Source organism: Syngnathoides biaculeatus, chromosome 14 (assembly GCF_019802595.1).
Source record: "Syngnathoides biaculeatus isolate LvHL_M chromosome 14, ASM1980259v1, whole genome shotgun sequence".
In the NCBI taxonomy this organism is placed as follows: Eukaryota; Metazoa; Chordata; class Actinopteri; order Syngnathiformes; family Syngnathidae; genus Syngnathoides; species Syngnathoides biaculeatus.
Window position 1 is genome coordinate 26,770,991 of NC_084653.1, and position 25,474 is coordinate 26,796,464.

Here is a 25,474-nt window from a genome sequence, read left to right on the forward strand (position 1 = left end):
TATGATAAGACACACACGCACATATATACACGTATCAGGAAACTTTTAGATATTGTAATTTCTCAGAAATAATGTGCAAATTTTTCTAAAAATATTTTTAAAAAGTTTATAGAGAGCATTATATTTAGGTTGGATGAAAAATAAAAAATACAATCAAATTGTATAGTTGTATACAGGTACATAGAGTGTTTAAAAAAAAAAAAGGTATACGTATACATTTCGATATGATATTCGATGTCTTTTGTTACACATTTATATATATTACGGTAATGTGCCCCCCCCCCCCGGGAGTTTGTTTGAACTTAAACCAAGACGAAAAATGTCGACCACAACGGCGAGTTGTGCAGCTGCTTGAACAGAAACGTGTCATCACTCGAGCCGATGACGCCGCCAACCCGGAAGTAGCGCCGCACTCCGAAACAACGATAGCTCGCCTCAATGGCTGCAGGTGGGTATGTATAAAAACAACGGGAGCTCAAACTACGTAATACGAGCATCATGGGCACATTTAAAAAAAAAAAAAAAAAAAAAAAAAAACGGGAGACCGCACACAATTGAAATTGTGGCTTTTTTTTCTACGTAGTTTGAAATCACGTTGTTTTGATCGCCACCTGACGCCATAGAGCAAAATAGAAGCTCCGTCCATGAATTTCGGAGGCACCAGAACTGGACCAAGTACCAAAGGTAGCTACGATGGATATTTTTCAGACTGGAGATCATCCAGATGTTGCTTTTGAAGTCTTGCCCAAGGATGTGCAATGTAGAGGATAAACTGCACTGTGCACAAATGTTTTATGCAAAAAAAAAATATTGAGGTTTAACAGTTTATATTTTTAAGACTGTAGTATGTGTTACCAACAGTATTAATAAAATGTGATGTCATCGTTGAGCATTTATTTCAGTTGGTTGAGGGATTCTGGTCTGACAATTGAAGGGACCAGGACAAACGTGTCCTGTGGCCTGTCCCGACATTATATTATCAGCATGTGCACAATGATTATTATTAGCAATTGTTGTACAGACAAACAATACAAGTACAAACCTATCAAAATATACATACAGATAATTCCCAATATTTTGAGCAGATGGGTAGCAGCAAATTGGTGGTGCGCATTGTACATTGGTAGAAGGGTTTTCCAGATATATATATATATATTTTTTTTTTAGGTCAATTTTGGGGGATTGGCGCATTATACTCGAGAAATTACGGTATGTTCACCAAAAAGATTAAAAAAAAAGTTCTCAGGATGACGCAATACAGTTTTTAGTGTGTTATCTTTGTAAATTTATCGTGTGTGAAACAGGTCCTGTTTTGGATCCCATTCACTTGTGCAACCGAATGTTGTGGCTAGCAGGTGCATGATTGAAACAAGTTTTGGATTTTTTTTTTTTTGAAGGTGACGAGCACGGATGGATTATACGTGTTAACCGTGCTCAGCTATCAAGAGTTCCGCTGCAACTCGCAAACTAAATAAAGGTCAGCGAGAGGAATCATTGAGAGGTAATTTAAAGTGATATTCACCATCCCACCAATGAGAAGGTTCCCGTGGCTCTTTTCGCTGTTAATATCACCACCTGGAAACGAGAAGCAATTAGTTATTATGAGGCTCTTACTATGAATAAAGTGTGCAAGCTCGCGCTGCAAGTGATCGAAAACCTCAGAGGTTGCAAATGAGAAGGTTGTTTGTCCGGCCCTAACCCTAACCCAAGCGCGAGCGGATGAATTTAAGCAATCAGAGCGTGTTTACAGGAATTATGAAATACAAACTGGGTCCGTGAGCTTGCTCGTTTCTATCGTGTCATCCGTCGTAGGTCGACGTCTCAAAAAAGCTTTGAGACGACGGGCCTCAAATCAATCTGATTGTTTATGAATATCGTAATTTGCGGCCTGTACGTCTCGACTTTTTTCACGCGCGGGTTTTGTGGTGATGCAGCTAATTTGTGCATTTCCTTCTACCGCCCACAAGGGGGCACTCGAGCGGAAAAGGTAAGAGTGAGACCGGTGGAATATATGTGCCGAGGAAGTGACTTTTACCGGTCCGGCCCTGTTAGCGCTGTGCTAGCGTGTTACTACTGAATCTCAGTGATTGTTACCGGTACTCTTTTTTTTTTTTTTTTTTTTTTAAACCGGCTCTGTTAGCGCGGCGCTAGTGTTAAACTCTGTGTACCATGTTTCTTTGTAAATATCTTGTGTTTCAATGTGGGCACTTGCAAGTTTTACACCGCTGCGCCGTATGTATGTACCAAATGGTATTTCCTTTACAAGTGTACTGGGTGAGGCTTATAACCAGGTGCGCTCTGTAGGCCGGGAATTACGGCACAGTTCATAATAACTGGAGAACGCATTGTACATTTTTCAAAGAGAACTTTACATTCAACACTAAAGAAAAATGTATTCTATTTTATGGAAATAAATATGTGCCACCAGGTTTTATATTTGATAGGCCACAGAAAACAAGATTTGAATTTGAAAAGTAAAACGATCACATTTTCAATAGTGACGTCACGTGACTAAGAAAGCATAACTGCGATAGGCTGGGTGTTCGGTTCTGACCTGAAGTAACCCTGCCTGGTGGCGTAGACGGTGAATTTTAGACAGCGAATTGTAGCCAGTTGAATTGTGAACATTGAAAAGTTACACTGAAATACAACAAGTGAAAATGTGATCAGTTTGCATTTCAAATTCTAATCCCGGTGGCACATATTTAGTTCCATACGACGAGACGATTTTTGCCTGCCATAAAGCTCAAGAGGGCTCATACTATCCCCCTACAACAGGTATGCTAAATTGATGAGGTTCTTTGTTCACTACAACTACAAGATGCAAATGTCACTCCACTCAACGAAAGCACATTTGCGCTACATTTACATATTTATCTGATCTATTGCAACATGATGGAAAACGCACGCTGTGCCACGCAACCGACCTTCCATGGACCTGACCAATTAAGGCTGTTTGGCCAAAATGAGGAAACGCACACAACAGTGAATTTCCTTCCGACAAACACTGCACGCAAATGTTTATGAGCATATTTCTGACATCAACCCACGAAGGCTGCGATAACACCTGCCGAAAACTGATACAATCAATAATGCAGGTTGTGTGTCCATAACAACTAAACACGGCACGACACAGTGAATTTCCTTCTCTTCAAACGAGACGAGCATGTTTGTGGCACCTCCGCGTGCTTAAGTGACCTATTTTAACCTATCATAAAAATCAAGATGGCTGAGCAATAATACCTGCCTGAAACTGAGGTGAGCAATTAACAAGGCTGGAAAAAGTACAGGATGCACGACGCGGTAAATCGAATTGTTTAAAAGCGATTGTAACTCGTGTCTACGAGCCTATTTCAAAATCAAACTCGAGGCCTGCGGCGATACGACACAGCTGAAAGTGAAATGATCAATTGGCTGACCACGTTCCATGTTCAACACAACTACAGGACGCACAATAAAATACATTTCCTCCCACCCGAGCGGAATATTTATCATCACAGTCACTCGCATTTGAAAAAAATGTACGGGTGCGGTCCGTCATGCCCGCAGATTTAGAGTTATGGGTGTGGTCCACCAGCCATGCCCGCGGATATAAAGTTGCAGGTGTGATTAGGGATGGAATCCCAAGACCTTAAAATAACTGACTGAGCTGTTATAGCCGAGTATGTAGTTATGACCTAATACCGTCATCATAATTTATTGACACTGCACAGAGACAGACATTTTTAAGGAGGTCAATAGACATTCAAATTCAAAACTAAATATTCATATAATCAAATCATTTTATTTCGTCATGATGTCTTGTTATAATCTTGCGGAATTTACCCGCATCGCCGCGAATGCCTTAAATAGGAGGCCGGCTTGCTCGAACGCGCCTTTTTTGTGCGCTTGACGTATTGGCCACACCTTAATCAAGCGACGAGGTGGATGATAGTCTAACGTCATTTTTTTTTGGGGTGGGGGTGGGGGGCACGCCATCACTCGCTCAACCAAAACTCCCTCGCGATCGACGCATTGAGCACCCCCCGGTGTATCTGAATTTCCTTCGACATGGCTCATGATGTTGACGACTTTCGACGTAAATGCGCTCGCAGTACGTGAAGCATCTCGGAACGTGCGTTTTTGGCATCACTTCCGACCGTGCTCAATAGTTGCATTTCCTGTTTCCGGGTGAATACTGATTGTTTAGGAGCAGGCTTGATCGACGTTTATGAAATAAACACGTAAATTAATGTCAAGACTACACAAAATAAGCGACATCTTTCAATATCTACTTTTTCTACTTGTAACAATTTTTACGCAAGTGATTTTTCCTACTTGACTATGCAGATTGGCGAGCGCGGTGACGCGCCGGCGCGAACGCGCTCGTCAAATGTGAGTGACTGTCATCGTCAACAATTACCTTTATATGTGACATATTTCAGCACGTCATAAAACTCAAGAGCCCTGTGAGAGGCGATCAGCCTCCGACTGAGCTGACCAATTAAGGACGTTTGTGCATAACAATTAGCAAGTGCACAATAAAATATATCACTGCATTCACGCACGTTCACAACAAAGACTAAATCAAAACGGTGCCTGGGAGACAATTTTTGTCATTTCATGATGCACAAGAATGCCATGATATCACCCGCCTGAAACCGATCCCATTGATAACGTTGTTTGTCCATAACAAGGAGAGAATATAAAATAAATGTCATCACATTCAAGCGGAGCGCGTTTGTGTCCGATTTACATGCTCGTGTGACCTTATTTCAACAAGTCCCGAAACTCGAGCGCTGACACGTTGATGCGACCAATTAAAAAGGGCGTTTGTGCGTAACAACGAAAGAACCGCACCATAAATTAATTCCTTCTATGCAGGCAAACGTGTTTAAGACAAACACGAAACGCAAAGCGCTTACGTGGCCTATTTTGCCGCATGATTACAAGCAGCCCCGAAACTGATCTGATAACCGGCCGCTGAGAGGGACAGGCATGTTCGACACGCGAGCGCAAGAATGACGAGAATGAAAAATGTCCGCGGCGGGCCGGAAATGAAAGGCGCCGACGGGCGTCTTGCGCTTCAAAAGTGAGAATATCTGCATGATCACCTGTACCGTGTCACCGCTTTGGCCTCGCCCCCCGCGGCCGCTATCGTTCCATCTGGCAATACCGAAGGAGGAAATAAAGACGGCTCTTTGCCCAAAATGATGGGATTCCCGCTCTACGAATTAGCTTCCATTAGCCACTCCGGACAAATAAACGCCAATTGGGTGGTAAGTGGCGGTATCGTTCATGCGCAGACAAGAGTTAACTGTGAACTCTGTTGCTAACCTAAACAGAAGCAAACACTAAAGCATGTCAACAATCCTGCGAGGCGAACGCAACATTAACGGACATTCAAGTAGACCAACCGGAGTTTGCGCCACGTTGTGAGCATCCATATTTTGTGTGGTCTTATTTGCTTTTCCACAGATTAGTTTTGCATTTCACAGCATTTTTTTTTTTCATGTCATTTTTTATTTTGGATTTAAAATTCACTTTCATTTTAAATAAACTAGTTGTAATACTAGTACCATTGTTTCATCCCTCCATTATCTACCGCTTTTCCGGGTCAGGTCGCGGGGAAGTCGCTTCAGCCGGGGTACCCGGACTTCCCTTTCCCAAGCCGCTTCTTCCGGGTCTTCCGGAGGGATCCCGAGGCGTTCCCAGGCCAGCCGAGAGACGTAGTCCCTCCGGCGTGTCCTGGGTCACCCTCGGGATCTCTTTCCGGTGGGACACGCCCGGAACACCTCACCAGCGATCCGGATCAGATGCCCCAGCCACCTCATCTGGCTCCTCTCAATGCGGAGGAGCAGCTGCTCGACACTGAGCCCCTCCCGGATGACCGAGCTTCTCACCCTACCAATGTTTCATAATGCTATCATTTTCCCAGAGTACAACAAATACATGTTCTGTCACCACTCTAAATTGCCCCTAGGTGTGATCGTGAGTGCGGCTGTTTGTCTCAATGTGCCCTGCGATTGGCTGGCAACCAGTTCAGGGTGTACCCCGCCTCTTGCCCGTTGACAGCTGGGATCGGCTCCAGCGCTCCCCGCGACCCTCGTGAGGATAAGCGGTGAAGAAAATGGATGGATGGAAGTTCTGTCACATCTTAAAAAAAAAAAAAATTGCAATTTCTACTGATATCCTGGTGGCTAGCCGAACGGAAGCCACAAAGACAAACAACCGGTCACCCGCACATTCACACCTATGGACAATTTAGAGCACAAGCTGGCAGGTATACTTTCGGAATATGGGAGGAAGCGCTGCAACGACATGCAAACGCCACACAGGAAGCCCAATACCGAGATCCCGAATGCTGAACCTCAGAACCGTGAGACAGACGCGCTAACCATGAGCCCATGGAATATTAATAACCAAGATTGTAAAAAAATACCCAAGGCCGACAGTTACTCTCCAGTTGAGTGAACCAACGCCCACAGATAATATGTCATTGAGAAAATAAGTGTTTTGTGTTGATTTTGAAAGGTACAAGAAGGTTTTGGGAGGGCGCAGCCAGCTTTCCCAGTTAGTTTAGTTAAGATTCCCGACTGAATAATTTGTTTACCTTCATTCCCCCGATTCGCCTGTAAACCGTTAACGCAGCTGTACTAAACCAAACACTGTGTCGGTGAACCTCTGCACTTTAAACCAGCTATAGTGAGCAATTCTTGGGAATAAAAGGTGGATGCGTGCCCACGTTGTCCCCTTCCCCACCACTGACTTGAGTTCACTTTATCGTTTGGACCAGAGATAAAAACCCGATTAGCTCTTTCCACAATCTTGCCAAAACAAATAAATCGCTTCCAGAAAGCATGGCTGGAGTTCACGTCCGCAGGGGGGGTGGGGAAACATGTTATCACATGTGAAAGTAGAGCAGCTCACGCACAATAAATCCGTTATCAATGTAATTTTTTTTTTTTTTGGAGGGGGGGTGAGGGGGGTTTAATGTGTGCGTTAGCAACAGCTAGCAACCTCAACTAACCGTCGTTAGTGTCGCCTTGCCTGAATGATGCTAACTTTCACAAACTCAACCGACATGCCGCTTACTTACGCATCGATAGTCCTCCGAATGCGTGTTAAAAAATACACAGCGGGAATCGTTAACAGGGGACTTTATACTGGGATTGTCCATTTCAGCTCGCTTGCGTTTAAGACAAAAAATAACAGATTTGTTTGGGTTTTTGCCTGCACACTTCCTGGTCTACGGCACGCGAGAAAGGACGAAAATACCCTAAACAAAAATGCACGTTTGAAGGAAATACTCCTTGGTCCTGTTTTTATTGCCTGTTATCCTCCCCGCGTTTGTGGTGCACTGCATCTCGTGCAGAAGCACACAGAGACTGTTTATAAATAGAAATGCTTTCCAAAATTGCCATTACGTGTAGTTTCAAGGGCCAGGTCGTGTAGTTTAGAGTCAGCGGGCCCCAGCGGCCAGCGTCTCTCTTCAATGCCTCAAAAAAAAAAAAAAAAAAATTCACCTCATTTACAGTCAAATGCAGCAATGCGTGTGTGTGACCTTTGTCCGAAACGGTGGCATCTGCGATTGGAAAAACATTGAGAATCAGGGAAGAGAATGAAATGCCACACGCAGGGTGTGGTCTGCTGGAAATGATTGGGTGGGGGGGGGGGGGGGGTTGCCCGCTTTTAGGGGTACAACAATAACTACTGATGTTTGCATGTATGCTTTTCTATTTGATATGTTGCATTAGTATTTCAAAGGGTGTGTTCCTGTATATGAATCATGTCAGAAAAAGGGTGTGTACCAGGGAGTTGAGTCACTTCACATTACAGTGCCTTTGCAATCTCCATTGATTTCTTCTTTGATCATTACTGTATTGTTGATTTTTGGACTCTTTAGCCATCTACTACTAAATACTGCAGACAGAGAAACGTGTACCATTCGCCCCACCCCAGTTCTTCTTCTTTTTCTTTCGGCTTGTCCCGTTCGGGGTCGCCACAGGGTGTCATCTTTTTCCATTTAAGCCTATCTCGTGCACCCACTGTCCTCATGTCCTCCCTCACAACCTTTTTTTGGTCTTCCTCTCGCTCTCTCTTCCTTGATAGCTCCATCCTCAGCACCCTTCTACCAATATACTCGCTCTCTCGCCTCTGAACATGTCCAAACCATCGAAGTCTGCTCTCTCTCACCTTGTCTCTAAAACATTCACCGGGGAGCCCATGCGGCAGCTGTCCAGCACGCACATAGAAACATTTAGCACCCCTGTCATACGTACGCGGATCTTTTGTTACGTTATGAGAGAGGGATTACGTGGTCCGCCCCAAACTATTTTTTTTTTTTTTTTTTTTAGTAGCTGTATCCACATCTACCTGTCGTTTGGGACCCGCGAAGCTCTCGTCCTTTGCACCTGTGCAATCCATTTTTCACGACGAACCGGGTCTCTTGGAAACTTACGAATCGGAAATCCATCCTCCCGATGTTCGAGCAATATCCAGCAATTCAAGAAGCCGGCCTTTTTGGCAACAGGAAGGAACGACGAGGTACCTTCCCGCAGGTAAAACTAAAAGAAAACAAACGAGTCCGCTGGAGGGCGCTCCTGCCCCGTACGTCACTTCCTGCTTCTTCTCGAAAACAAATCCCTCGAGAGGATTTTCATGGCGGGAGTTACAAAGTGCTGTATACGGCAAAATCATGTTTTGTGGTGAAAAAAAAAAAACGCATGGGCCCATATTGTCTGATGTTTTTTTTTCATTAATAACATGCTAAAAATCATCCATTTCATGACACTTGACCTTTAAGGTGCTCATTGAGCTGAAGTTTACACACTTGTTACAAGATTGGGTCACTTTAGCAACTGTGGAAGGTTTGGTTTCAATTTACATGCAAAACCGAGTGACTGACAAGCATTCTTTAAACTGAATTAATACATGAGATGCAACTTCTAACAAGGTATCTAAAAGAAGGACGGACGGCTGGCATAAAAAGCTCCGAGAGATGAGACAACGGCGGTCTGCACAACAGAACTCACAGGATGGACAAAAGGATGTGACAGAGATTGAAAGGAACCAATTAACTAAGTACAACGAGCCTAATGGCACACAACAAAGACAGGTTGGGCGAACGAACACAAGGGATGCGCAGGGAGTCGGTGGGACGGGAGACGAGGAGGCCGACAGGCGCGCTGAAACTGATGAGAAACCAGGTGGAACGCGGACGCACGCCGCTGGAATGGTAACAAGTAGCCAGACTGGCCAAAAACTCCGTTTGGGGAAGAAGCCTGTTTGTTACTTTCGAATGATCTGACTCAAGTAAAAGAAAGAAGTTGTCCATCTAGCCATCCATTTTTTTCCACTTATCCGACCGAAGTCGGGTCACGGGGGCAATAACTTAGCAGGGAAACCCAGATTTCCCTCTACACTGCTATTTCTTCCAGCTCTTCCGAAGGGATCCCGAGGTCTTCCCAAGCGAGCCGATAGACGTGGTCTCTCCAGTGTGTCCTGGGTGTGCCTGGGGTCTCTTTTCGGTGGGACGGGCCCGGAACACCTCACCGGGGAGGCGTCCGGGAGGTTCATGGTCTCTCCAGTGTGTCCTGGGGCGCCCCGGGTGTAGATTATTGGTGGTCTCACCTCTCCTCGGTGTTGTGGGTTGACGGGTTGATCCCTTATCTGTGTTATCTAGGATGTTGTTCTATGTTTTTACCTGCGCCAGTCCATGATACCCTCTCGCTGTGTGACAACGTTCATTGCAACAGAAACCTGTGTGATCTCTTACGCGCACGCAAGAAGCCAGGAGCATTTAGACCGGGGGTCTCCTCCTGGTGGGACGTGCCCGGAACACCTCACACTTCTTCCACCTCTTCCGGAGGGATCCCGAGGCGTTCCCAAGCCAGCCGAGAGACGTAGTCTCTCCGGCGTGTCCTCGGTCGTCCCCGGGGTCTCTTTCCGGTGGGACATGCCCCGAACACTTCACCAGGGAGGTGTCCGGCGGGGATCCGGATCAGACGGCCCAGTCACCTCATCCGACCCTTCTCAATGCGGAGGAGCAGCGCCTCTACTCTGGCCCCCTCCCGGATGACCGAGGAACTCACTCTATGTCTAAGGGAGAGCCCACACACCCTACGGAGGGAACTCGTTTCGACCGCTTGTATCCGGAATCTTGTTCTTTCGGTCATGACCCACAGCTCGCGACCGTAGATGAGGGCAGGAACGTAGATCGACCGACAAAGAGAGGGCTTCACCTTTCATCTAAGCTAACACACCAAAGTGGATTGTGCAAGAAATGAAATAAATAAATAAACATTCTGAAGTCAGCTTTGAATAAATAGTGCCGTGTCTTCTTAACATATTCAAATTGTAAAAAGTATTTTGCATTAAACGCCTTCTGAAAGCTGCTCTTTTGAGTAAACGTAGCCTCTCACAGCAGAAAAGGAACGATCAAAATGCGATAGCTCAGGTGGTTCGAGTTGTCGCCGCGCAAGGTGCCAAACGACTTGTAACATTCCATAACATGCAGACATTTCAGAAGCCACTCGTCCAGTCGGGCACGCTTTTCATGGCTATAATTATGACACGAAAACGAGTGAGGTAATGATCCAGAGTCGTTTCAAGCTGTCGGCGTGTTAACAATGAGCGCCATAAAAACATATTCTGCCACTAGAAAGACGACAGAAACGGAACGACAAAGTGGCTAACGACGCGGATAAGACGCCGCTGAATGGCTGTCGTTTCAAGCGATTAATAATTCAAAGCTGCGGGGACTTCGCCGACGCGGCGCTCCCAAAAACAAAAACATGTTTTTATTTTGTCTGTTTTAGTCTCGTGCGTAACCGGATTGCGGAGTCCCGAATGATTTCTCAACTGTTTTATGATTTGTTCCCAGCAAAATTTCCCACAGGAAATAAATTGTAACTAGTAATAATACATTCCCAGTTAAAACTGTCACCTTCTTAAAATCTTTACACAGCCATTTTTTTTAAAATAACATTTTAACAATCGTGAGTGCAATTCAAAATAAAGTGGAAACAAGGAGATACGAACACCTTCCGTTCATTCCTGTAAGCCGACATTTAGTGTGACATCATCCATGACAGGTTTTATGAACTTTCATCCGATCTTTACGCTTATCGGAGTCAGCAGAATGTACATTTCGATGCAATCATCTGCAAACTACGTGCTAAATTTGATGACTGCTAGTGCTGGGATTCAATCTGCTGCGTACTTCATGCTAAGTGAGCCAAACGCGCGTCAGCTTGTTCTTGTTTACACTAGCAAGCCAATCGCTACACAATTTTTAAGCACAAACATCCAATGTTCTGCATATGTTGTAACCTTCTTGGTTGCTCGTGCTAATTTCCAACGCTCTGCAAATGTTATGCTAAACTAGCTGTACATAAGTTCCGCGCTACTTGTTGTATGCTAATTAGCCAAAGACAAAAACTGACACCCAATTCTACATACGTACAGTGAAGAAAAGTCAAAGTCCAGAAATCACAACGAATGATTTTTTTTTAACGATTTGTGTGATACAGCTGCAAATAAGTATTTGAACACCTGTCGATCAGCTAGAATTCTAACCCTCAAAGACCTGTTAGTCCGCATTTAAAAGTCCACCTCCACTCCATGTGTTATCCTGAATCGAATGCACCTACGTGAGGTCGCTAGCTGCATGAAGACACCCGTCCACCCCATACAATCAGTACGACTCAAACTTGTAACATGGCCAAGAACAAGGAGCTTTCCAAAGACACCAGAGACAAAAAATTGTACAATTCCACACAGCTGGAAAGGGCTACGGAGAAACTGGCAAGCAGCTTGGAAAAAAAGCTCCACTGTTGGAGCAATAATTAGAAAATGGAAGACGCTAAGCTAAGATATGACCTCGTGGGGTCCCAGTGATCCTTCGAAAAGTGGGGAATCAGCCCAGGACTACACGACAGGACTTGGTCAATGACCTGAAAAGAGCTGGGACCACCGTTTCCAAGGTGACTCTTGGTAATACACTAAGACGTCATGGTTTGAAATCACGCATGGCACGGAAGGTTCCCCTGCATGTCGAGGCCTGTCTTAAGTTTGCCAAAGACCATTTGGATGGTACAGAGGAGTCATGGGAGAAGGTTTTGTGGTCTTTTTGGTCATAATTCCACAAACCGTGTTGAGTTCCATCCCAAGAACACCATCCCTACTGTGAAGCATGAGGCTGGTAGCATCATGCTTTGGGCGTGTTTTTCCGCACATGGGACAGGACGACTGCACCGTATTAAGGAGAGGATGACCGCGGCCATGTATCGTGAGATTTTGGGGAACAACCTCTTCCTCTGAAGATGGCTCGTGGCCGGGTCTTTCAACACGACAATGACCCGAAGCACACAGCCAGGAAAACCAAGGAGTGGCTCCATAAGAAGCATATCAAGGTTCTGGCATGGCCTAGCCAGTGTCCAGACCTAAACCCAATAGAAAATCTTTGGAGGGAGCTGAAACTCCGTGTTTGTCAGCGACAGCCCAGAAACCTGTCTGATCTAGAGAAGATCTGTGCGGAGGACTGGGCCAAAATCCCTCCTGTAGTGCGTGCAAACCTGGTGAACAACTACAGGAAACGTTTGACCTCTGTAATTGCAAACAAAGGCTACTGTAGCAAATATTAACATTGGTTTTCTCAGGTGACATTCCAAGTCCCTAGAGGTAGTTTCTGTTCCCGGGGATCAGATCGCCAAGGTCCCTGCCCAGCTCACATTGCACTCCACCCCGAAATACTGATTTGCGGCTGTATAGAAATTCTATAGCTAAAGTTGTACAGAACAACTTGTGCTATAGAACTTGGGCTGTGATTTTCTTTAGTCCTTTAGAATTTCTCTAAAAATGTCCGAGAGAAAATTTTTAGCAGCGTTATTTTCTTCACTGTATATGTGACGCTAGTATTGACTGTCCGGTCTGTAGGATCCTAAAAAGACTTGTGTGAAATGACCAAAGCGCAGTGAGCTCATACAGAAAAAAAAAAAAAAGTTTATTTTTACGCATTTAATATCAGTAGAAAGATGGTGCAAACAAAAGCATCTTTTTAGGCACATATCCAGTCAGACTGTTGACATACAAAAAGTGACCTCGTGGAACTCGTCATTGTCCTCAAAGCAGAACCGTCAGCTGATTCCATTCATTGACCGAAGTGAGGCACGAGGAAGTCATTGGCTCTTTCGAAGCATCTGCCTCCTTCCATTTTGTTTTTTTAAGTTATAAGACATCAGAGTGGCAATTGCATGGTCATACGCGCACATATTGACAATTTTTCAAAAGGGGCGATTCACCCCACGCATCCGCTCTGGTTGTTTGAAAACATTCACACGCCCTGAGGTAATAAATTACATTAAATACAAAAGTTTAAATAAGTTTCCCCTGCCGAACAAAATTAAAAAAAAAAAAAAAAAAAAAACCTCAACGCATTGAGTGCAAGAAGAATTGTGAAAGCGTCGAGTCGTGACTTTACGCACATCCGACAGATCCGACACCCGACGGCCACCGTCTTCTATTCCTGGGTGATTCGTTTTCAGTTTGGCTTTGGCCGGTTGAAAGTGAAAATGTAACAAATACAGATTGGGTGCTGCAAGTGTCAAAACCCCATAAAAAAAAACCAAACACTTTAAACCCACAAATGTACCCAATTATGCAAGAACAAACACTTGATTTCGAATCGGTTGAGCGGCCCTCAAAGGACTTGAAATGTCCCCTGCAAGTCGGAAGAGTCTTTTAGCTTTTAGAGTCCGATGGACTGCTTGTAGCGCTTGGTCAGGGAGTTGGCCTGAGTGGTGAGCTTGCTCAGGACCTCTTGGAGGCCGGCCAGGTGGTACTGGAACTGCTTCTGCAGGTCCTCCTCCTCTTCTTCCTCCTCCTCTTCGTCCTCTGACGAAGGTGCTGACAGCGAGGAGGCGAAGGAGGAAGACGAGGCCATGGAGGCCAAGGAGTCGGCACGGCGGAGTCGGCACGGCGTCTCCTTGACCACCGGGGAGGCCCTCAAGCCCCACTCGATGTCCTGCCGGATGGACTTGAGCAGCTGGTAGTAGCTGTACATGTCCCCGTCGCCGTCGCCGTCGTCCGCCTCGGACTTGGGGCCGCACATGTCGGCGTCTTCCCCCAGCGGCACGTCCCGAAGCAGGATGGGCACCATCACCGTCTGGTCCATGTTGTTCACCGCCCCGAGGAAGCTGTTCATGGCGTTGAACAGGGAGTTCTTCTGGGCGGGGGTCTCGGCGAGCTGTCGCATCATTTTCGCTGCCGCTTCCCACCGGGGTTCGAGCAGCGGGTAATTTCCGGGTCGCGAATCCGACGGAGGAGCGCTGTTTGCGAGCGGCCGCGGTCTCTCGGGGGTGGGGTTGGGAATTCTTTTGCCGCTCGCTTTTCTGTCCCTCGCTTTATATAAAGAGGCGCTCGACCGCTTTAAATAGATACGAGAGGTGCTTAGCGGCTCGACCTGTTCGTCCGGTACTTCGGCTTCGAGCGGAACAGGAGCCGGGTTGACCGCGAATAGCACCGGGCGGGGAGGGGCTCCCAAGTGACAACGAGCTGTTTAAAAAAAAAAAAAAAAAAAAAGTACGTGGCTATGCAATAATATAATAATAATAATAATAAGTGCAAACAACACCCGCTCACGTCGCTTACGTTTTGCGTTCCAAAGTTAACTTACCTTGAAGTGTCCCGACTCTACCGTGACTCCGCTAATAAATCAATAATTGCATCCGCTCGCTCCGCATTTTCCAAGCATGACGCATGATTTATGAATATTCATGAGGCGGAGCTATCAGGCCACCTGCGAGCGGAAGTCCTCTCCGGCCAATCACGCGCCACGACTCCGCTAAGCAAGGCGGGATAAGCAGACGGAGGACCAATCAGGAGGCGGAGGCAGCTTGCTTCCGTATGCAAAAACAAACGCCACGCGTGTTGACAAACTTCTTTCAATAACGCTCAAAGAACAATACATTAAAAATAAAGGAGATGATGATTCATGTCGTGCAGGCACTTCCCGAAGATGAATTTGTGGTGATGTTTTTTTTGTTCAAAGGAATATGATAGCAGGGTGGGGCAAGATGAGGCAAGAAATACATTTTTGGTGGGGGGTCCACACCAAGTTGTACAGGGTGTACCCGCTTCTCAGTCAAAATCTCATGGGAGGGTTTCAAACTCGCACATGCTGCCCCCAGTAGAATTTTTGAAAATGAATGGATAACATATGAATCGAGGCAATAAATTCGTTTTTCCAGCCTCGGCAGTCGTCTTTACGTCCCTGCGCCGACATATTAAAGCTCGAGGTTGACTTAGTGGCTCGTGCTTTGGCATCTGGTCTTCCGATCGGCCAATTCACGGAGGGGTTTGCCGGACTCTGACACGCTGGTCTAAAACACGACGCAGGTTATCAGAGCGGTTAGCCACGCTAGTTTCAGCTAATCCGATCACTCCTAGACTGAAAACGTTCACACCGGACGAACTTTGGGACCGGCCATGATGGGACGAGGGCAACGGCGCAAAGCCGTTCTTCATATTTTGTCTTCAGAATGTATGTAATATGTAATGCAATCGTGTGCTTATTTACTCTTTTCGTTTTGGATGTTTTATGATAGTCACATGTCGCTGACGTTTCCACTCGAGGGCTGATTGGGCCTATGAAGGGTGGGCAACTTGTGGGCCATGGCCCCGTGCACGACCCTCCAGAGCATTTGAAATGGCCGCTGAAAGGAAGATAAATAACCCCTGCTGCATGACTCACTCCCAATGCAGTGGATATTGGCACGAACCTCCCCTCATATTTTGAGCGATGAAAGAGCCGCATACCTTAGCAGATAAGAAAATGGATGGATAAAAACAACAGCCTTGTTAAAACTGGAGTTAAACAAAAACTGTCACGAACCTCCAGTGCGGGGGCGGACCAAAATACAGGACTTTGAGGCAGAGGCATAATGTTCAATGTGGTTTGTTCCGGACACTGGGTCATACGGCGTAGCAGTACGACAAGGCAGAGGCACAGAAATGCTAGGCTAGGCGGGATCCAAAAGATATGCAGAAGCGGAGAGTCCCACAGGCACTGAATGCAACTCACTAGCACAAAGCAACAAACTGGCAAACGCCAGCGACAAATCACAGTCCGGGTGTGAGACAGCTGTGACCGCCCCAGCGGTCAAGCCTTGCTCACGACAAACTGGACTTTCCGTGCAATATAGCCTCAAATTCATCTCCATCCACGTAAACCTGAAAAAATAACTACACACACGCTAATATCCAACTCATATCAACATCTACAAGAAACAACGTCATTTTTTTTAAAAAACTTGCACTTTGAGACATTTTTCAATATTTACATTTTCGGGTTGCATATAAACGAACAGTCCAAAAATGACAACAGTTTTCACCGGCTTTTGTGTAGCGTAAAAGTCCCGCTGCTGCCTCTTACAGCGGCGGGGAAAGAAAGGAAAAAAAAAAAAGTCACGAGATTGAATGAAAAATCTTTGCCGACGATAATAAGCCCCCCCCCCCCCCCCACCGCTGCCTTCGATTTTTAACCTCTAACAGAATTTTAAAATGCGAAAAACCACACGCACGGAAACAAAAATATTATTATTTTTTTTAACTGCTTTCATAATGACGCAGACGGCACGCATAATAACGGCAAAGCAGATGTCGGACAACAACGCAACCAGCTGCTCCTCCAACCTTGGCGAGCGTCAGGTCGCGTCGCGGTTGGCTACCGTCGCGTCGCGCGTCACCACTGCGCAGTCGGCGGCTCGTTGCCCACGCGCGTCGGGATTTTGCGATCGGAAAATACTGGACGGCTATAAAAGTTAACCGCTCCGTGTTGCTTTCAAAGTAGATCAGTGGAAAAAAATAATAATTGTCAACACTCCCCACGCCCCAAGATAATTGGTTAGCGTTATCTTTCAGAGATGATTTTCATCAAAAAATGATCCATCAGGTTTTAATCAAGCCTACCGTAATTTCCGGCCGACAAGCCGCGACTTTTTTCACGCCGTTTCAACCCTGCGGTTTAGGCGGTAACGAGGCTAACCCCGCTAAGATTAATGCTAGCAAACAACAATCATGGACAAGCTAACAAATAGCATCAATGTTATGTTATCCAGCCATTTTCTGAGACGCTTATCCTCACGAGGGTCGCAGGGACTGCTGGAGGCCTTCCCAGCTGTCAACGGGCAGGAGGCGGGGTACACCCTGAACTGGTCGCCAGCCAATCGCTGGGAACATCGAGAAAAACAGCCGCGTTCACAATCACACCTATGCGCAATTTAGAGTGTCCAATTCATGTTTGCGTATTTTTGGGATGTGGGAGGAAACCGGAGCGCCCGGAGAAAAGCCACGCAGGCACGGGGAGGACACGCAAACTCCACACAGGTGGGGCCGGGATTGAACCCGGGACCTCATAACTGTGAGGCCAACGCTTTCCATCTGATCCACCGTGCTGCCCGGTGTTATAATCCTTTGAGCAAAAGATATTTGAAGATGAATGATATTGACAAGAGTTTCGCTAAACATATTCACAGGCATATATATATATATATATATTCTTGATCCTCTGCAACGGATGACTGCTATCACTGCAGCTTCCTGAGGAGTATCTTTGTATTATACTGCCCCCAAGTGGACAAGGCATGCACACTAAGGAGTCGCACAATGTCTATCGAGTTCAAGGCCGCCCCACAAAAAATAAGCTAATTCTTACAATTTCATAAAATTATGGCCTAATGTACAAAATTATCGTGTTTTCTTATTCAAAATAAATTACCAGATTTTTATTTTTGTTCCTTTTTGGGTCGGAGGCTGAAATAAATGAATGGCATTTCCATTCCATTTCAACGGGGAAGGATAATTTCAGATAAGAGCGTGGCCACGCAAAACGTTCAACTTGGATCTCAAAGCACCGCTGACATATTCCAGGAAATTTACCAAAATATTTCAAGGTATTCGCCATCAGATGGGAGCGGCGACTCTCGCATTTGTTGCATTCATGAGATCGTTTGCATTTATTTCAGCGTCTTGGTCATCGCAAAACTATTTGGACACCAGCCATTTTCATCATGGCTGCCAGGTAGCAAGAATTTTCTCAACTGTCTCTCACACGAGGTGGATAATAAACACAAAACATAAAAAAAATCTATACAATAAATTCCGCCTCTGACTTGCGGCGGTAGTAGTCGCAAGCTTAGCCAGCAAAAAATGTCTTGACTGATAAAAACAATATCAGCCAAAGTCGCGCTAGTATCGTTCCCGCGACCTCCGTGACCCCGAACAAACACGCCGGCGAGAAACGCTGAGAACAGATGTCGGGTTCCGGCGTTCTCCGAGGAGAAACCCGCCCGGCGGGTTCTGTCCGCATTGTCTCTTGACCTGCTCAGCGACAATTTTGCCGAGCTGATTCACTCGCGAGCTTCCGGAACACGCTGTGCCCGTCGCTCTGCGGCGGGATCGTCGTATCGAGCGCGCCGTGACCCCCCCCGCCGAACTTACGTAACAGCCGACGTGCGGCGCTATTTTAAACTTCATTCACAAGCGCGAGTGCAAAACATGTTTTCGTGGCGCCGACGACAGCTCACATTTCCGACATGTGCTCTTTGCTCTTTTTGCTAACGGCGGACCGTTTCTGGGAAAGCGTCCCCCCCTACGCCTACCAGAAGCGACTTTCGCCGTAGCGTGGCCGCGCAGCGGTGACGGGTCAGGACCCGCAAGGCCTTCTCTGCGGGCACAAACAACGACCTACGTTCGTGGCCTACATTTGAATATTTGTCCAATGAGATCTTTTCAATTCAGTCCCGACAGCGTGTTCATATTGCGTCTCTCACGACTTTTCTCCAATCAGATTTCAGCCTCTATATGCTGTTGCGGCGGCACGGTGGGCTCAGCCGGTAAAAGCGTTGGCCTCACAGTTCTGAGGTCCCGGGTTCAATCCCGGACCCTCCTGTGCGGGTTTCCTCCGGGTGCTCCGGTCTCCTCCCACATACCAAAAACATGCTACATTAATTGGACACTCTAAATTGCCCCAAGGTGTGGTTGTGAGTGTGGCTGCCGTCTGTCTCCATGTGCCCTACAATTGGCCGGCGACCAGTTAGGGCGTGCCCCGGCTTCTTGCCCGTTGACAGCTGGGATAGGCTCCGGATCTCCTGCGACCCTTGTGAGGATAAGTGGCTAAGAAAATGGATGGATGGATGAATGGATGGATAAAAACAACAGCCTTGTTAAAAATGGAGTTAAAAAGTGTGCCAGGAACCTCCAGTGTGGGGGCGGACTTAAATGCAGGACTTCTAGGCAGAAGAATAATGTTCAATTTGATTTATTCTGGACACTGGGTCATACACAGTGTAGCAGTCCAACAAGGCAGAGGGACAGAAACACTAGGCTCGGCTAGGCTAGGCAGGATCCAAAAGTAATGCAGAAGCGGCGAGACCAACAGGCAGCGAATGCAACTCACTAGCACAAAGCAACGAACTGGCAAATGCCAGTGACAAAAACTCCAACTTAAATGGCCGTCTAATTGCAGTCGGAATGTGAGACAGCTGTGATCGGCGACCGGTGTCACCGCCCAGAGCGGTAGCCTGGCCGCGGAGGACATTCTAAATTGCCCCTAGGTGTGATTGTTGTCTGTCTCCATGTGCCCTGCGATTGGCCGGCAAGCAGTCCAGGGTGTAACCCCGCCTCCTGCCCGACGACAGCTGCGATCTGCTCCAAGCGCTCAGTGACCCTCGTGAGGATAAGCAGCTAAGAAAATGAATGGAAGGGTTATCACGCCATAACAATTTGTTAGCACGTCCGTGACCTTTTTGATTGTTGTTCATTAGCATTAATCTTGGCAGGCTTCCCTCAGGCGTAGCTATGTGGTTCATTTAAATCAACGCGAAATTGTTTTGTATATCAAGTTCAACGAGGTGGGCGTGGCAATAAGCCCTTTGAAGCGTCTTTTTAAAAAAAAAAAAAATTGTTCACCCGCTGCCAAAGCGGCGGCGGTGCGCAGAGAGCGGGGTGGGGGTCGGGCGAGCCCCACGGGAAAAAAAAACGAGAGCTGGTTTTTTTTGGAAATCGCATAAGTGGGGTCGCTCGTATCTCACGGGATCTTCATTTTTGCTCTTCCTTTTGACTTTTTCATACATCCTGTTTTGACATGCATCGAATTTCATACGTCGCGGACTCACGTTTGCGTAAAGGTGCAGCTTGCGCACGTTTCCGCCAGCAGCCGCCGCTTGTGAATCTTTTCCTCTCTCTCACAGTCACGCCTTTGGTCCAGATGTGATTTATGGAGAGTTCAACGGCGAGTCATCAAACTTTGCCCACACGCACTAATCGCGCCGTTTAAACGCGGTTCAAAGACGGCTGCGGTCGGACAAAACGTCCGGGACGGGCTCATTTTTCAAGGGCCGCTGAAAAATGGCCAAAATGGCCCCGCGACGTCGGCTTCCGGCGAACGTTTTCAGCGTTTTTGTGGATCCGGACTTGTCGTCGGTACGGTTGCCAAATTTCGTGTTGCTAAGGAAACCGGGGGTCTCGCCTCGAATCGACGGTTTGGAATTCTGTCGCTTGTGAAGGATCGGAATTCGTAGATGGGAAAGCGACTGCACCACTCGGCTGCGGCCAGCAGAGGCGCTGTGGATTCCCTCTCAACGAGAACATCTTGACTGTCTGCTTTTATTCTGCGACAATACAAAAACTGCCACTGAAAGAGCAATTTGGAACATCCATCTTGTTTGCCGCTTATCCTCACGAGGGTCACGGGGAGTGCTGGAGTCTAGGAGGCGGGGTACACCCAGAACTGGTCGCAAAGAGCCGCACACACAATTGCACCTCAGGACAATTTACAGTGTCCGATTAATGTTGCATGTTTCTGGGATGAGATGCGGGAGGAAACCGGAGTGCCCGCCCGGAGAAAATCCACGCAGGCACGGGGAGAATATGCAAACTCCCCACTGGCGGGTCCGGGGTTGAATCCGGGACCTCAGAACTGCGAGGTCATCCGGGAGGGGCTCAGCGTCGAGCCGCTGCTCCTCCGCATTGAGAGGAATCAGATGAGGTGGCTGGGGCATCTGATCCGGACGCCTCCCAGGTGAGGTGTTCCGGGCACGTCCCACCGGAAAGAGACCCCGAGGACGACCCGGGACACTCTGGAGAGACAAAGTCTCTCGGCTGGCCTGGGAACGCTCCGGAATAGCTGGAAGAAGTGGCTGGGGAAACGGAAGTCTGGGTATTCCTGCTGAAGCTACTTCCCCCGCGACCCGACCCGGAAAAGCGGTAGATAATGGAGGGATGGAACAACAATAGCTTCGTTGACCTTTAATTTCGTTCCGGTGAAAAGAAGTGCCCCGGGCCCCGAATGCCGATATCGCGCTGCAAGAAAGAGAAGAAATTGCATCGAGGCGAGCCCAGAATGCAGCGCGCAAGCTCTTCAAATTAGCGGCTGCTGTAAACGTCAACCAAAACATACAATTAATGTCAATTACCGGGGAAAGAAGAACCTCGGCTAATGAGCCACGTGCTGCTTCACCAGGACATCGCGCGCCGTAAAAATTTCCACTCCAGCCGAGAAACGTCGTCTGCGTACCTCGCGTCGGCTCTCGCGGTCCCGAAGCGCACCTGAGCCGAGAACCCATCAACAGGCGCGCCGCGCTCGCCTGTCAACGCGGCTGTCAACCAAAGCCCACCTCCCTGACACCCACCCCCTCGTGCCCCCCCCCCCGGGCCTTTGCACTTGTCACAGGGGGGTGCGCGGCGGCTGCGGCGGGGAAGGCAGCCGTGAAAGCCGCCACGTGCGTCGAAAGGCTTTGTCAATAGCGCGTCGCGTCGTGCCACGATTACGCCGGGTGTCATCATCATCATCCCGCCGGCTTCAAAGAGGCGGACGGGCGGGAGGAAGCGGCAGGCGAGGAGCCGCGTTCGCTGGAAAGTGTTTTGCGGAGGGGGGGTGGGGGGCGGTTGAGGCGAGGGGGGGGGGGGCCTGGAGGCGAGATCGTCAATTAGAGGCAACGGCGACGAGAACGACACAAAGAGACGCCGCCGCCGCTACATCACTTTGGACGCCGCTAAATGACATCTAATGGCGGCGTTAAATAATAAAGACGTCGTCTGCGCGACGACGGCGGCTCAAAGGCGGCACGCGCCCGAGACGAGCGGGAACAAATCGCTCGACGCCATTTTGGCACGGAGGGGCAAGTCGAGCGGCGGGCCGGCAAAGTCAGCAGATGGCGCTGCGGTTCAAAAAAAAACAAAAACAAAAACAAAAAACGTTTTGACGCCGCAACCGCGATCGACTGCTGTGCCGCGCTAAAACAATCCAAATTCACTTCATTACTCCCAATAATAGATTTTTGTTTTTTTCATTTGCAGTTTGGAACACAAAGCCTCTCTGTTATTCACGATGTTGCTTTGGTGGCATCTCGACGAGGAGAAAGTATGTTGAAGTCATTTGAGGAGTTTCATTTCGACAAACGGAGTGCTTTGCCGCCATCCGTCCAATTTCGACTTACTCGCGTCCCGAGGACTGATTTTCTTTTCAGGGCCGATAGCGCTAACAGATATTTGGAGCTCGCAACAAAATTCGGAGGAACACCAACTCCAACTTCGGTCAAAAACATATCAGAGCGAACGCTTGTTCAAATTCTTAACAAATTTACAACATGAACATCTTCGACAATAGGGATCTTGGTTTAAAAATTGTAAAAGTGAAAATAAACTCAAATACAAAAACAAGAAAATGGATCGCAGCCGTCAGATAAAGAAAAAGAAGCAGATTTTGAAAACAAGGTCGCCAAATGATTTTCAAAACAGTTCATTAATTTGACATTTAATTGATTAATTGTTGCATCTCTAGTTGAATGTTCATTGCTCCACCTTATTGTTCAATAATTGTATGCACCGGTATGGTTATTCACTATAAAAAATACTTTTTTGTTCATATTTGCGGTTGTCCGGAGCGGATTAAATGAATTGCCATTCTTTCTATAGGAAATGTTGCTTTTTTGCTTGAAAATTGGAGTCCAAATTTCTGAAGCGGTGACCGAAATAAAAGGAGGTTGCATGATGCAAGACGACGGCGCCAAAGCACTACTTTTATGTGAGACAACAGTTTTGACTGTTTTTTTGTTTATATTGGCGGTTGTCCGGAACGGATTAAATGAATTGACATTCTTTCTATAGGAAATGTTGCTTTTTTGCTTGAAAATTGGAGTCCAAATTTCTGGAGCGGTGACTGAAATAAAAGGAGGTTGCATGATGTAAGACGACGGCGCCAAAGCACTACTTTTATGTGAGACAACAGTTTTGACTGTTTTTTTTTTGTTTATATTTGCGGTTGTCCCGAACGGATTAAAGGAATTGACATTCTTTCTATAGGAAATGTTGCTTTTTTGCTTGAAAATTGGAGTCCAAATTTCTGGAGCGGTGACCGAAATAAAAGGAGGTTGCATGATGCAAGACGACGGCGCCAAAGCACTACTTTTATGTGAGACAACAGTTTTGACTGTTGTTTTTTTGTTTATATTGGCGGTTGTCCGGAACGGATTAAATGAATTGACATTCTTTCTATAGGAAATGTTGCTTTTTTGCGTGAAAATTGGAGTCCAAATTTCTGGAGCGGTGACCGAAATAAAAGGAGGTTGCATGATGCAAGACGACGGCGCCAAAGCACTACTTTTATGTGAGACAACAGTTTTGACTGTTTTTTTGTTTATATTTGCGGTTGTCCCGAACGGATTAAAGGAATTGACATTCTTTCTATAGGAAATGTTGCTTTTTTGCGTGAAAATTGGAGTCCAAATTTCTGGAGTGGTGACCGAAATAAAAGGAGGTTGCATGATGTAAGACGACGGCGCCAAAGCACTACTTTTATGTGAGACAACAGTTTTGACTGTTTTTTTTTTGTTTATATTGGCGGTTGTCCGGAACGGATTAAATGAATTGCCATTCTTTCTATAGGAAATGTTGCTTTTTTGCTTGAAAATTGGAGTCCAAATTTCTGGAGCGGTGACTGAAATAAAAGGAGGTTGCATGATGTAAGACGACGGCGCCAAAGCACTACTTTTACGTGAGACAACAGTTTTGACTGTTGTTTTTTTGTTTATATTTGCGGTTGTCCGGAACGGATTAAATGAATTGACATTCTTTCTGTAGGAAATGTTGCTTTTTCGCTTGGAGTCCAAATTTCTGGAGCGGTGACCGAAATAAACGGAGGTTGCATGATGCAAGACGACGGCGCCATAGCACTACTTTTCTGTGGGGCAACAGTTTTGACTTAATCGAATGAATCAAATCAGCGAATAGGTGACTTTCTCGCACAAATAACAGGATAGGTTGGGGAGCGGTCCCCCCGGGGGGGGGGGGCGGACCCCCCCCCCCCTCGCCCCAAAGGCTTTGTAAGTAGTTGAATTATGCAGCGGGAAGACCGTCGCCGTCACTTAGCGCTTCCTCTCTAATTAGCCGCTTGCGCGCTTTAAGAGCAGCATTTATCACGGAAGTGAATTGAAACGAAACGTCCATTTGTTTGATTCCGAGGCGGCGGCGGCGCAAGAGCGACTAATAGCGCTTCCCCGGTGGACGTCTGTCTCCCCGCGGCCTCGATCGGGCGGGAGGGGGAGAGGAAAAAGGCGGGGGCGGCGGTCGGGGGCGGAAGCCAGCGGCACTCACGCTCCATTAGCGGACCCACTGCCGCGCCGCTCCGCCGGTAATTTGTGTAACGAGGTTGCAGCGAACCCGAGCAGGCCGGGCCTCGGCGAGTAATAGCCTCTCCTTCCTCGCCATCATCTCGCCGCGCACGCCGACCTCATTACGGATGCGCCGGCGCTCTCGCTCTCGGACGTTCCGCTTTTCGCTGGAGCCACAGCGCCTTCAAGCGGACGGAGGCGAGAGCGCCGCGGGTCCCCCGACGAGGTTGTCGTCGCGGGTGCCGAATTTGGGGCCCCCGGGGGTGGGGTCCTCATCCCACCCACCCCCACATTCACCTTTTTGGAGAAAAAAATGGATATCATTTGCGTGCAATACGTCCTGCCATCTAGTAGAAGACCATTCATGAAAGATACGAGATTAAAGATACATTAGTTCTTGTTAACAAATGTATTTGTGAGCAATTTTGTGAAATTTTATCATTTTCCACAACACACCAATGTGCCCCGGGACACTGGTTAGGAGAAATTAGAATACCCCCCACCCCGCGCACCAAATCCCTTCGCAATTTGAACAAATAGCTGTATCTGTAAATATTTGAATATCACCATTTTAATCACAATTTTACAATCAATTTGCAGTTTCAAATATACAGATCCATAATTGATTCATGGTGCCTTTGAGACACGGGTTTAATTTCACTTAAAACGGTCGAGCGTGTATTATTCAGGCCTCTATATGAATGTTTTGGAATGAAATTATACATAATAATCGAAAGTAGAGGCGGCACGGTGGGCTCAGCTGGTAAAGCGTTGTCCTCACAGTTCTGAGGTCCCGGGTTCAATCCCGCCTGTGTCGAGTTTGC

The 25,474-nt window shown here is 47.1% G+C and overlaps 2 protein-coding genes across 7 annotated transcripts in view; both read right to left on the minus strand.

The window, feature by feature from the left end:
* The window catches only part of si:dkey-100n23.5, a 109,711-nt gene extending 94,991 nt beyond the window's left edge, over positions 1-14,720 (minus strand). For 3 of the 4 annotated variants that reach the window (XM_061841222.1, XM_061841220.1, XM_061841219.1), the window contains exons 1-2: positions 7,079-7,306; positions 1,523-1,575 (exon numbers count right to left, since the gene is read on the minus strand). In XM_061841222.1, the coding sequence (XP_061697206.1) occupies positions 1,523-1,575; positions 7,079-7,082 (57 nt within the window). In that variant the 5' untranslated portion in view covers positions 7,083-7,306. Of the gene's footprint in view, positions 1-1,522; positions 1,576-7,078; positions 7,307-14,656 lie in introns of those variants that run through there. The other variant, XM_061841221.1, reaches the window with a different exon arrangement.
* mid1ip1a (MID1 interacting protein 1a) lies at positions 12,967-24,787 on the minus strand. Of its 3 annotated transcripts, none has more exons than XM_061841223.1 (2): positions 24,634-24,787; positions 12,967-14,535 (listed from the first exon to the last, which is right to left on the minus strand). In XM_061841223.1, exons 1-2 carry the CDS (start codon positions 24,638-24,640, stop codon positions 13,730-13,732), a joined length of 813 nt encoding a protein of 270 aa, XP_061697207.1. In that variant the 5' UTR covers positions 24,641-24,787; the 3' UTR covers positions 12,967-13,729. The 3 variants fall into 3 exon arrangements, with proteins under 3 accessions (XP_061697207.1, XP_061697208.1, XP_061697209.1); XM_061841224.1 differs by lacking the exon at positions 24,634-24,787 and adding an exon at positions 14,657-14,796; XM_061841225.1 differs by lacking the exon at positions 24,634-24,787 and adding an exon at positions 14,632-14,712.
* Positions 24,788-25,474: the final 687 nt, after the last annotated feature.